The sequence below is a fragment of the Anser anser genome (genome assembly GCF_964211835.1).
Source record: "Anser anser genome assembly, chromosome: 1".
NCBI lineage: Eukaryota > Metazoa > Chordata > Aves > Anseriformes > Anatidae > Anser > Anser anser.
The window spans coordinates 168221693-168235664 of record NC_139720.1 but is presented as its reverse complement, the minus strand read 5'-3'; the positions used below and the strand labels follow the sequence as shown (position 1 = coordinate 168235664).

Genomic DNA, 13972 nt, shown 5'->3' with positions numbered 1-13972 from the left:
TTACGTACCTAAATTTCTAAATATTTGCAGTTAGGGAAAAATGAATCCCACCCTTCAGAAAACTGGTTTGCTGGGGAGCTAAAATGTAGATGTATGTTTAGTGCACACATAAGCATGTGGGGTTTCCTCCATGCAACATGTTACTGGAATATATCTATTTTAAGTGTTTGACAGAAGTCTTTTTTTCCTTTTATAACAGTATCAGTTCCATTATAATGAAGTGAATAACATGCATTTGAGTATTTTAATTGTTTTTTAAGGAGTTCACATTAGAATGTTAATGTGTGTACCACATGTTCATAATATATTGTGAGATTGAAAGCAGGTCTTCCGAAATGCATTCCAAGTCAAATATTTCTGTAGTTTAAAATGTAAATGTTCGGTGGAAAAACTGGATTCTAGCTAATTCTGGGATTATTTTTATTATCTAAGGCCTCCATTACAAAATACATAGGAAACTAGTAGTATTTCACACAAAACTGAAAAGGTGATTGTTCACCCAAGAAAATCTAGTTGCAGCATTGAGCCTGCGAAGGAAACTGATGATGACTTCTGTAGTATGTGCAAGAAAAAATAAGATGAATTAGTTATCTGTTTTTGTTGTTGCTGTTTTTCTTCACATTCCTTTTTGAGTGATGATTGGTCAGGAGGCAGTAGATTCTACAAATTGACAAGGCTGTCCATGAAGACCCATTTAGGGTTTTAGCTTCCTCAAACACCTTACATTTTGTAACATCACTTCATGAAATATTTAAAATAGAAGAAACGCATGGCTAAGTATGTTATATGTATAGCCAAAATATAAAAGTACACTGAAAACACACCTTTGAATATAAAATAAGCTAGCTAGTTAACAAAGTTAAATGCTGTTTCCTTTGCCGGTGATGCTAATAATAGATGATTAAAGTGCACATTGTGAGTAGCCTTGCTTATTTAGTGGATAAACTTTCCCTCATTTAGATTCCCGTGATACCAGATACTGTAGTGTCATGTTTTATTTTTCAGGAACAGTACAGTGAATTGAGAATCAATATAAACCAGAGACCTGGCCACAGTCGCAACTTCGGGTTTACAACAAATTGGACTTCATCAGGGGCCTTTGTACAAACAGTTGAAGAAGGTAAATGCGCATTTAACTGTACAAACTTTTGTTCTTGTACCTAGTTTGCAGAGGCTTCTAAATTAAGATATTTACCATAAAGTATGTTGAGAATATTAATAATAATAATAATCAGGTAGACAACTGAAAAATTAATATTTTGTTTACTATTGTATTTCTGTGAATCATCATCTCTTTAAATGGATTTAATTCAGAAATACTAAAAAGCATTTTCCTAATCAAGAATGTTCCTATGACTACTGAAGAAGAATAAATGTGATTAGTCAAAGGTTCATCAAGTCTCATACAGAACAGTAGTAAGGGGTACATGCAGATTTTTAACATTGAGGTTGTTCCTTTCGCCTTATTTTAAAGGAGTTCATGTGTTTATAAAACATGAATTCAAACTTTGTTAGGCATTAATATTTTTATTTTGATTTTATCTTTCTTAGTCTCGTATTTTGGAGACATTTAATATTTTTAGGCAACTGCAATTTCTGAATTGATTACCGGTGCAATTTTTTCAGATGTGTTTAATATTGAGGAAAAGCAAAAGTTTTTGTGTTGAAATAAAGCATATATAAAGATCACTTCTAAGCTTTAGTAGTCTCCTGCAGAGAACAAGCTCAGTTTTCTTGAGTAAAAAAACAAACAAAAAATGCAAAACCAACAAGTAAATCATATGTAGTGCCTATTCTCTGAACAGTGATCTCTCACATTGTCAGAAATACTTGATTATATTTAATATAATATATTTTGTCCCCTTTCTTACATCAAATATGAGTTCATTTTGAGAAAAGAGTAATAACTGGAAACTCCTCATTTAGTTATATATATTAGTCATTATTCTTTCCAGAGAGGAAAATATACCATTTAACTGTACTTACTTGGCAGTCTTGATTTTTGTTTTAAAGTCAATTTATAGCTCCCTTCATTGTAGCTGCGTACTTCTCATAATTACATTATGACCGTTAATAATTAGTTTGTGTGAAGAATAACTTCATTTACTTCATCTGTTGTTAGGCTTCTGGTTTAACTTTGTTACTGGGAGGCAAAGGACTGTCTGTCTGCACTGCCAGCTGTAAATGAGAAACCTGGGGGTACCAGGTGTTTCCGCTTGTCATTCACAAAATTCCAAATGAACTCTGTGCCTTGGATCTGTAGGCAAGAAAATGACTGCGTTGTAGCTGTTACCTGGGTTATGCTTTATTACCATTCTCACAAGGAAGGATGCAAAGAATAAAGATAAAATGACAAGATTTTGGTGGCTTTTATGTTCTTGGTCATCTCATTTCTAGCATGTTTAACATTTTTTTCAATAATTGGCTTGTGTTGTGTCCTTATATGATAGCTGTAGGTTCCTTTAAGGGAATGAAGGATGAAGGAGGTAGACAGCTCATTGAAGAGTAAGATATGCCTTCAGCTGAGGGCTACTGAATGTTGTGTTTCCTATTTTTAAAAATAAGATATAGGATAATTCAGATTGGAAGGGGACCTTGGGACCTAGAGCAATCCACTGCTCAAAAAAATGTCAGAACTGAATTCGTGCCAGAGCTCAGGGCCTTACCTAGTTGGTTTTGAGACCCTACAAGGATGGAGACTACACAGGTTCTCTGTGCCATCTACTCTAACTTCTAGAAGAGAAACTTCTTTCTATATATCCCCGTCAGAACATTCCATGTCTCCATTTATAACCACTGTATTATGTTCACCTGCCATACGTTGCCCCATTTGCAATTGATTTTTGGGATTGCACTGATGTAGGAGTGTACAGGTTTGTGATTGAACACATGTAAGATGAAGTAAATTTGTTCCACTTCCTACATGTTTTAATTATTCTGTAAGAGTACAAGCGGCTATTTTTCTGCTGTAGTAACAACAGGTGGGGGTAGGTAGAGAGAAATAAATGTGGATGGAAAGTGAGTGAGAAAATATTGTTTTGCATTTGTCAGTTTTCTTTTGTTTGGTCTCCTTTTGAAAGGGCTAGTAAGAAAGAAAAATCTTCTACCTTCAGGGAAATTTATGTAAAACAGCCATACTGTGTTTTTTCTTTTTTTCTTTTTTTTAAAAATGTAATCTAAACTAAATCCTCTACACCCATGACAAGAAATTATCACTAAGTTCTATGCTTTTGGAGGACTTCAAGGAAGGTGATTGGCACCATACAGCTTTAGGAACCTGAATAGCCAGCTAATCTCTGTAGGCTTCTCTGGAGGTTGAACTGGAGCAAAAGCCTAATCAATATAGGTGGTTTAGTTTGCACTCCCGAGAAGCCCTTTCATTCATAGACTGCAAAGGCAGCATAGGAAGGCTAGCCAGCGAAGTTACGTGACAAAAATTGTGCAGTGTAATTTTTCCTGAATGTGTTAAGTACATTTGCAATTTGGAGACCACTGCTGTTTGTTCAAATCTGAATGGTTGTGGTGTGATCTGGATATATTTTTCTGGTGATATTGTGGTAAGAACTGTGCCATCTTCAACTTCCTTCCTTTTCTAAAACCTGAATTGGTAGCCCAGAGGTACTGTTCTCACCTTTGAGCTGAATGTCATCCCAACTGAATTACTTGAGTAAAATGACCACTTCTTGGTTCCTAGTGCTCATCTTGTCACAACACAAAACAGTTCCAGTGTCTTTGAGTCTGAAGCATTCTCTGTACAATGAGTGTAAAGTTCCATCAATGTGTTCAAACTATATGGTATAAAATATCTTAAATTGTCACATCAGACACTTAAAAATGTTTATAAAATGTTGCAAGTAGTGACTTCAATATTAATCTTTGACAGTATTTTTGATGGAATTTGGAAGGAATTTGACCTTCAAATCTATTAATTCTTTAACATCTTCCTGGCTCTAAGGAGATGCTTTTTTTTTTTCCAGTTTAAATATTGCCCATGCTTTCTTCCTCCAAAAGAAAACTCAAGTGTTTTTTTCCTTCTTTTTAACATTACTTAAAAGTATTTAGCGTGTTTTAAAAGTTTTGCTGGTAACTGCTAATGGAATATCAGTCCATACCTCAGGAATGCAGAAAACCAGAATATGAATCTATGCTCTTCCACCATAGTAGTGTCATTTTTTGTGAATACGAGGGATCACTGCTTGGTATAATATAGGAAGCATAGCTCTTCTTTGTTTCTTAATTTACTGACATTCCAGGAAATTTAAGAGCTATTTGAATACTTAGATCCAGACTTCTAATAGCATTTTTCTAGTGAGTCAGAAGGTTAGAATGAAGCATATGATGTCTAAATTCTTCTGTCATGTTTGTCCACATCTGTTTATGATAATGAAATATAGCATTGTTCTTGGTATATTTTTAAAAAGATGTGTGCATTTCTCGATTTAATCTGGAAAATGCTTCCGTTGTGTAATTCAAATTTGTTCGATGTTACTAACATACAGATTTATTTTGCAATCTTTAGAAAAAAGATTTAGAAAAAAGGGGGGAGGGGGAGAAGGAGGGGTCACTCACTAGTCCTGGTCCTGTATGCACTCTGTCCTTAGGTAGCTAAGATCACTTGCCAGCACATAGTAATAAGTGAAAAAGAGTATAAAGTGCAGCCTGTCTTGCAAAATATAATTAAAATTTGAAGTCCAAACTGCAATAAAATTTGCTCTTGACTTGTAGGCACTGACAAAATAAATACAATTCAGAGAACTCTAACTGGACAGCACCTAGCAATACCTTGAGTGAGACCAATTGCCAGTCAACTCAGAGCTATAAAATATTGTTAGCAAAGCAACATAGCAGCATATTCTTGTCAATAGAGCCCAGAAAATGTAAATAAGAATGAGGAAGTCAGTTTATACTGGAATTAACAAAATGGAGTACATTTTTGGGCAAATAGGAGGATTACCCAAACATTGGCTGAACTTCAGCTAATTGTTGGCTACACACACTGTGGTGCTGCCTATCTCTTTCACTATCCCAAATTATAAAGCCAGGAGAGGGCTAACCAGAGTCTGTTTATTAAATATGGATGCTTGCAAACCCAAAAGACTAATGTTTGTCATTTTTGTGTTTCAAAGTTCAATGCTACTCTGATATTAACTGATTTTGCTGACCTTATATTCACAGTACTGTCATTTTTTTCAGGACTTTCTGAATATCCACTAATAAGCATTTCTCTGAATGAATTGTTACCTTTTTTCCCCCAATAACAACTCTGGTTAAAAATAAATAACTGTTAAAGATATCTTTTTCCTTCTGTTTTCTGCAGGTAGCCCTGCAGGACTTTGTCAGCTGCATGTAGATGATGAGATCATTGCTATCAATGGCACAAAGGTTTCACATATGGACTATAGTCAGTGGGAAGAAGCCATCAACAGAGCACTAGAAACTGGAAACCTGGTCATGGATGTTAGACGATATGGAAAGAATGGTGAGTTGTTTCATAGGGCAGATACAGTATGCTCTGTAAGGCAAATAAGCTTCGTCTCTGCTGTACCTGACAGCTGAGAGTCCTTATTACCCTTACAGAAGTAACATGTATCTGAGCTAAGTAGTTTGCTAACCTCTGTTGCATTTTAACACAGCTTGGCTTTTTTAACTCCTCGTGCATTAGAAATGTTGTGGCAAGCAAGTCTACTAAACATTGAACTTACCTCTGTCTGGTGCTCTGGCCTGCTTTTAAGAGAGTGCACAGCTGAATGAACAAATAAAATATACAACCAACACACAAGGAAATCTAAAATGTTCTCTTCCTGCCATACCACAAAAACAAAGAGGGGCTAGTCTCTAGAAGATAGTCATGTTTGGAGCCTCTGTCCATGAAACAGCAGCAGCTCCTTTCTTCAGTGAAGGAGAATCTTGCCTGTTTACCTTCACAGAGGGCTTTTGCTGGTATATAAGCTTGTGGTTGATATAACTCCTCTGTAATATGATTTTAAAAATTTACCCAAATATTGTGGTGCTGTAATCTCAACAGAATGGTAGTACCCATTCTAGCTAGCGAGGATTTCCATCCCAGCTGAAGGTCTTGTTTAATCTCTGGGCTTGCCATGAGTCTGATCAGGATACCCTTTCAAAATCATGAAATAACTTTTCCAGAATTGGGAGAGTAATCAGTGACTTATTTGAGAGTATAATGACAAAACATTATTTTAGTGGGATGCTTGGTAGAAAAACTGAATAGCAAGTGGGAAAAAATAAAGGAAAATAGTTGAGTGGGGAAAAGACACGAAACAAATCATGATTTCTACAGGACCTAGCAAAAATGGAGAGTGAAAAACTATTGGAGAGGTCATTGAATAAATTGTGGGGAATGGGGGGTGGGGAGAATCATGGAGGCTGAGTGAGGATGTTGATTTTTTCCTTCCCCTCATCATTTTTTTCTAGTCCAGACTACCCCTCCTTTTTTTTTTGTTGCCCTATGTGTTTCCTGAGTAGCTTGGACATGAAAATGACACTTCCCTGAATAGTGTGTGATTGAAACATTACCTTGTGTGAGTAAAGTTGAAAGAATTCTCTTGATCGTTACTAATGCTGATGAAATAGTTTTCAATTACTACTAATTACTCTCTAATGTTGAGCTGCTATAGTCCATGTTAGCAAAATACCTGGTAAACTTGTGGCTTCTGACTAACACTTGTATTTTTGGGGAAGGCGGTCTGCTCATAAAAGCCCCTTTTTCTGTCTCCACAAATTCTACCTGATTTGTGTCTCCCCATCTTTGTTCTTTGTTTATGTGTCTCTTGTGTTATTTTAATGTGTTTTCGCTGTTGTTCTGTTCTTTGACATTACTGTCCACGTTAATTTCTTGATCTCCACATACCAAAAGACTGGGGCAAAGACCAGCCTTCCCTGCCACAAGTAAGGCATAAAATCCTCAATCTCACCAGTATGGGTACCAACATTATAGGTACATCTGAAAATAAATGGATTGATGCAACCTCTGGAGAACGTGTTTCGAATGTTTCAACCATATCATCAAAAAGAGAATTCTCCAGCAGCTTTCAAAGTTCTGTGAGTATGTTTTTGAACAGTTGCGGGATGTTGGGGAGAAGTGAAAATTGATTGCCTTGATAAGGGGAAGGATGGAGAGGAAGAAAAGACCTTAGACATCTTTTTCTTAACTTGCATTGCTTATTTTTAGGAATATAAAGGTTACTGCAAACATAGGTATTAAGATAGATACAGTGGTCTAAAGACTATGAAAAATATTAAAATATTTAAAGACCATGCTTTAGCTAAAGTGTGTACATTGTTTATTCTTTAGAAAAGCATATAACCTCCATCATTAGTGTAAATGTATGTCGCAGTCCAAAGCAACAGCAGTTACGTTCTTTCAAATTACTTGCAAATAACTCCCAACCTGCCTGCCGAGGAGCTGAAATAGGAAGATCTTGTCTCCTGGCATTTTCTTGCAAACTAATGGTTTTTATTTCAGCTACCAATTAACAGCCTGTTACTGATCCCACAAATGCCTCCTCCAGTCAATTTATCATTTAATATACTCGGGAAATTTTAATTAGTTTTTATATCCTCCTATGGCATTTCTAATATTTTGAAGTCAAGTGTTTCATGATACACAGCTCCTATCAGGGGAGAAGTTTAATTGGATCAACTTTCACAAGTCTAATGAATTTGAGTCCTGTATCTTTTATTTTTTAGGGTACAGAAACAAAGTTGATAAATGGAATGCAAGGAGACCTTGGATCTAATGAACAAAGAGGTATTACTACCATTACTGTTCATCTTCTAATTGTATGGGTTTGGAACAAGCACAGATACTAAACCTGTAATTATTGCAAGCTTTATACAGTGGGCTAAGTGAGACCTTAATGAACTAAAAGCTAGACAGGTATCACAGAAATCTAATTGCATCCAAACTGGGTGTAGTTTGCTTCCTCGATGTGCTAAACAGTTGGAGAACTGACAACAAAGCAGTGACAAATCCCCTGTCTCAGCATTAGTGGTTGTAAACTTAATGCAGAGTAGGGATTAAAGAAAAAGAGAAGGTGCAGAATTTGTTATAATTGCTACTGCATTGTGTGGAGACTGGATCAGTATGAGTATCAATTTATTTCACTGCCCAGGAAAAAAATGTAGAGTATCCATTTTTTTTTTTCTATTTTAGTTGTGACGTTTAGAGAGGAAGCTGTGGTTGTTTTTTTACTATTTTTAGTTGTGTTCCTGGCGAATTGATATTGATGGTTCTGGTATGAACAATAATTACTTATGATGCTGTGAACAATTATTATCTTACTAGATGACAGTGAGAGAAACCAGGTATTTACGCTTCCAAATGGAACAGTAAGCCTTAAATGGGAACTCTGTATTTCATTTTATCTTGCACGTGCCTGGTGATATACAAAAGTATCCCCCAAGAGATAAGTTGTCCTCTGGAGATGCCTTTCTGATGACGTTAAATGGTGATTAGACTCCTTAGCCCAATTTGGCATCTCAGTCAAGGTGGCTGAAATTAGACAGGAAGAATCTGAGTCCAAGTTTGACGCTTGTACTGTTGTTAAAGCTGAACAGTGTCAGTGATAAAATTAAACAATAATCAGTATATGATGTAACCTACTATATTTATTACTATGAAACATTAGGTTTTCCTTTATTTCAGGGGCTTTTTTTGTGACCAGTCTGTAGACTGGAGGTGTAACAAACATTTGTTATCCAGTGGTGATAGTCATTTAAAAGAAAAACAAAACAGCACCTCATTGACTTGTATTCTTTGTATTTTTCAAATAGCATCTGAACCAATTTCTTTGAAAAACTTAAAAAGACGGTCACAATTTTTTGAACAAGGTAAACCAAAGAGCTAACATTTCATGTACTTCCATGAAATTGTTCCTGCTGCACACTCTTCTTAACAAGTCTGGTGCTGGGTACTCTGCCTCTTCAGCATTGTTTGCTGCAGTTATGACAAAGCAACATAATTCATTTCCCTTCTTTCCCCAGGGTCATCAGGTTATTCTTACAATTCATGGGTCTACCTTTGTGGTAATGGGTCTTTGTGTGTTCTATCTATAGCTATTTAAATCTTTTATATTGTTCATATTCCTTTTTTTTTCTCCACTGGTTAGGAGTAAGAGGGATAGCACTCTCTGTTCAGGTTTACTGCTACCTACAAAACAAAATAACGTTGAACATTCCAGCAGAAGCTTATTGCAGAGTTCAAACAGCTGTTAAACTCAAATTCAGAGTTAAGCATTTTATTATTTGGAGTTGCAGCTCACTATACATTTTTCTAAATCAATGGGAAACAGTAGTGGCTGGTCTTCTACTATGGGGTAAAGTCACTAGATCCTGAGAAGACCAATATAAATTTTGAATTGAATCTGCTAGCTTTTAAAGGCGAAAATAAATAAATAAATGAGGCTCTCAGTTTTGGTTTTGTAGGTTGCTTTTTGGTGTTCTGCATGTCACAACTTGCATACTTCCACTAATGTATGTCTAATGCTGTCTTTAGACTATATTCTTTAGACTATATATGCCTTGCTGTTTTGCTGTAGCCTGAAAGAGTGAAATTGTGGCCTGCTGGAAGTCCAGTGTGAATTTGGCCAGTGATCTGAGCAGAGCCAAGACTGACGCCCTTGGTTGTGATGGCTTTTATTTTTTCAGAAGTGATATGTAAAGTGCCACAGCATATATCTGTGTTTGTGGTTCTGTTTGCTGTATTGTATCTGTTATAAGCTGGTATTTTGTTGATGGCTTCCTCTCTGCTTTTGTTTTTTTTAAGGCTGGCTGTGAAATTTGGTTTTGTTTTGATGAATTTTTGCTTGAGGGGGAAGAGAAGGGTTTATTTCTAGAGTGTACACTCAGTGTAATTTTGTGCACTTTTAACTTCTGGCACTTTGACATTACAATGTTATGGAAGAATTTTCTTTCTTAAATCTGTGCAGGCCAGTATAAGCTTACAGGGGTGAGAAAAGAGAGGAGCAAAGATTGCTGCTTATGCTTTAACCTCTCCTGGTGCAATTGCACAGGAGATCAATTCTATTTGTCCTGTTGTTACTATGGCTGTTCTGGTCTGATAATGAAGACAAAATTGGGAATATGTAGGGTTTATTTTTTAACAATTGTTTTGGCAAAAGCTGTGATCAAGCATGATAGCCTCAAAGAGCATAAGGTTTGTGGTAAATGATGACAAGCTCACCAAATTCAAGTGTGCTTTGGAGAGTAGGAAAGGGAGAGCAGTTGCAAAGGGAAAAAGCACAGTTTCGTGATGTAGAAGTTGCCTATTGCTCTTAGTTCATGCCAAGGTTATTGGGTGAGTAGCTGCTGTACACCAGAGCAGCATTCTGAGCATCTGGCATGCTGAACAGTTGGTTTTCACAATAACAATAGGAAAACTGCAGCAAGGAGCTTCTGTTTTGCCACAGTGGGAGAGGTACTGCTATTTCAAACCATTGCTGATAGCACCTGTAAGCATGTAAAGCTTTTAAAGAGTTGCACACGTTAGTTGAAAGCACCTAATGAATTCTGACCTCAAGTAAGTGAAGTAGGGTCAAATGCTACAAGCATGGCTTACTAAGGAAGCAAAACTTAGTCTGAAGTTCAGACTTTCCACACTTGAGCAAGTCTTAATGTATTGAACAAGCCTTAAAGTAGTTAGTATGGTTCTAATAATTTTCTTTTTTTTGTTTTTTTTGCCTTCTATTTGCAAATCCCACAGGAGGCCCGGAGCCTGCACTGCCTGATGTAAGTACTGTTTACAGATAACTAATGAGCTCTATAATCCTTGTCTTTTCAAGAAGCCCACAGCTTTCTATTGCTTTTTACACTGCCTTAAAATTCCAATCAAATCAGAGAGCACTAAGATTTTTTTAATGTCTAAGAGAATGGTTACTTACTGTCCCTTTGAAGAAGTTGATTTAGGTTCTTGTCACTCTAAAGCTATAGCATTTGTAAATGCTTTTATTTCTCTTTTAAAATGTAGCATTAATTATGTGTAGGATGATAACATTCATTCATTTCCATGCTGTATTAGCTCCCAGTCCCATCCATTAGTGCTTCAAGTCGTCGGGTTTGGGATCAAGAGGAAGAACGAAAACGACAGGAAAAATGGCAAAAGGAGCAGGATCGTTTACTGCAGGTATAGTTAATCTTCATGATCACAGGATGGCAATCCCTTGTATGTGTTAACTATTAGGGAAGAAAACGTTTCTTGATTTCTGCAACTCTTCTTACTGATTGCCTAAGAGGACTTTTAGATACATTTGCTGGGCTGCACAATAGAAGACACTAGCAATTATTCAGCAAAAAAGAGGGAAATGCTTTGGTGAGCTTCATGAAATCAAAGCCAGACTTGTATATTCACTACAGCCAGAAGTGCTCGATCATCAGAAGGCTGGTTTGCTCTCACTGGCAAAAAAAAAAAGTTACAAGCAAAGACCACTTAAGTCATCATTTTTGAATATGAATTTTATTTTTTGTAAGAAAACTGTCTCTAGAATGAGTTTCTCGATAACCAGGTGACAGAGATGGAGAAAAGCATTGCAAATGGAAGGGGCAATATTTACCACGTTAAGATGGTACAAAATAAAACAAGCACTTGGTTGAGTAGGCTTATGCTTCACTAAGCTGAGGTTGTTGCTCTGACACACCTCTGGAAATTAAGTATCTAATGTCTGTTGGCTAGCAAGAGGTATCGATGAACACCATTTACTCTGTACAAGCTGTGTTAATAAAATTTAGGCATTCAGCAGTAAATCTCAATGACAAAGCACAACTTAACTACCCTGTGTTTTTTTCATGTTTTGGCTTTTATTATTCCTTTTTAGCTTGCAAACTCTACAAGGCAGGAGAGTTTTGCCTTTCTAAACATGTGTGGTCTCTGTTATGGCTTGGGTGTACAATTTGACACCTGGAGAGATGGCTTTGAAAAATGTAAAACTTGTTTTTCCTTTTTTGAGACTAATCTGATCCCTCTGCCTTCACTTTCCTTTTCCTTTTTCCTTTTTTCTTTTTCCTTTTTTGCCATCTGAAAAACTAAATTTGGCCTGAGTCATAATGTTATTCCTCTTCCTGATGATCCCAATAATGACTGTTTTTTAAATAATAGAAAGGAAGGTAAGTCTCTTTGTTTATTTCCAGGAGAGAGAGGAGAAAAAAAATAATCCTAAAACCTTAGAAGGAAAACTTTTAATGTTACGTATTTTGCTTTTCCCAAGACTGAGGGAGTGACTGAGAAAACCACCAAAATATTTATTGTGTACCTTGAGTAATGTCTTAAGACACTGCATTGATTTCATACTAAATCTAGTCATAGGACAAAATTGGAGGTCCAAAAATTGGCTTTTGTTAGGATAAGCTTCCAAAAGACTAAATGTTCTTGCTGAAACCAAATTACTGCCTCATATTTCACTTAGTAATGACTTTATCATATTACTGTGTCCAGTTCCAAGTTAAATATAAATACTGTCTTCCAATAAATACTTAAGATAGCTGATCTTTTTCTCCGCTTTGGAACTGAACTGTAAAGACAGGGAATATAACGGATGTGAGGTCAGTTGTTATGTTAGCATGCAAGAAGCCTGGCTTCTCTGAAATCAATGACTGAACTCCTTTTGATTGTATTTGAGACAGGATATCATTCACTTATGGCACACCTGATGTAGAGATCAAGCATGTTTTTACCATGCTGGTCTTTTACAAAATACATTAAATTAGAGTAGTACATTTTAATGCAAGTAAACCAAGTTTCTTATTTATGTGTATCACTTCAATCTAACCTAATAGGAGAAATACAAACGAGAACAAGAAAAACTGAGGGAAGAATGGCTGCGAGCTAAGCAAGAAGCCGAAAGAGAGAACTCCAAATATTTAGATGAGGTAAACTATGAATATGTCTTCACTTCTGACTGATAAGTTTCATGGTTTCATAGGTTTATTTTTGCTTCTATTAGAAACATGTAACCAGGCAAGTGGTTATTTTGCTATGTCACTTACCTTATTTTGGAAAAGAAATGGTCCTAAAATAAAATTGTCTATAACTTGGTAGAAAGAGGTTGCAAAGATGGAAAGGAAATGCGGTGTTCTGAGACCTGCTGAATTTGACTCTTTTTCATCATGGATCAGTTAGATAACTAACATGATGTTGGCATAATGTTACAGCATGTATGAACTTTTGTGATGAGAATGAAATGGTTACATTTGTTGTATAGTATTTACCTCCTAATTTTACCTTTTGAAATTCTGCTTCAATGCTTCATCATTAGGCATGTTTGTAATATTCTGGCTTGTTACTAGCACCCAGTTTGTCCTATCTCTGGAAAATTTACATATCAAATCAGCTTCAATTTTGCTATCATATGTTTCAAAACCTTGAGTGTGTGTAGTTTCTATAGCTGCCTACTTTTGTGTCTGTTGTTTTTGAGAAGATGTACAGGTTTTTTGCTGAGCGTGGAAAGTGTGGGATCTCTATTGCTACATGAGTGCAACTTCAGGCATCTCAGCTAGATCAGTTGTGTTTATGTGGTCATGAACATGAAGACTCTAAAATCTTAGGACTTCAAACTGAAGAAAATTCTTTGAGCTGTTAAAGAACTTTGCTGTATGATAATGTAAAACATTTATTTTTTTAAATTATAAGAAATTTGAATGGACCAGTCCTTAATTTGCAGAGAACAAATACTCTTTGCCATTAAAGCTTCTTTTGACCACTGAAATCTCTTTTTTTTGTGTTTGAGAGAAAAGTTATAGAGTGGTAAGTCTGAGGCCTGACTTTCAAATGGCAGAAGAATGTAGGAGGATGAAATTTCCTGCGCATGATGATTCATGTGAAATACATTGGTCTGATAGCCACTTATGATGGCTCTCTTAGGTAGGTCTTGGAAGTCAAAATAATACGGGGAAATGTTGGATGTCACAAAGAGCTTGTTTCTGGTGGGGATTTAAGTGGAGATGGAGTGTCATGAAATGT

The 13972-nt window shown here is 36.1% G+C and overlaps 1 protein-coding gene across 11 annotated transcripts in view; it reads left to right on the top strand.

Moving 5' to 3' along the window:
* LMO7 (LIM domain 7) overlaps positions 1-13972 on the top strand; it is a 129333-nt gene that overhangs the window by 100668 nt on the left and 14693 nt on the right. For 5 of the 11 annotated variants that reach the window (XM_083819891.1, XM_083819889.1, XM_083819898.1 and 2 more), the window contains 8 exons: positions 1006-1120; positions 5318-5479; positions 6878-7062; positions 7711-7771; positions 8797-8853; positions 10724-10749; positions 11039-11143; positions 12790-12882. In XM_083819891.1, the coding sequence (XP_083676017.1) occupies positions 1006-1120; positions 5318-5479; positions 6878-7062; positions 7711-7771; positions 8797-8853; positions 10724-10749; positions 11039-11143; positions 12790-12882 (804 nt within the window). Of the gene's footprint in view, positions 1-1005; positions 1121-5317; positions 5480-6877; positions 7063-7710; positions 7772-8796; positions 8854-9006; positions 9049-10723; positions 10750-11038; positions 11144-12789; positions 12883-13972 lie in introns of all 11 variants that reach the window. The other 6 variants (XM_083819890.1, XM_083819896.1, XM_083819894.1 and 3 more) reach the window with 2 other exon arrangements.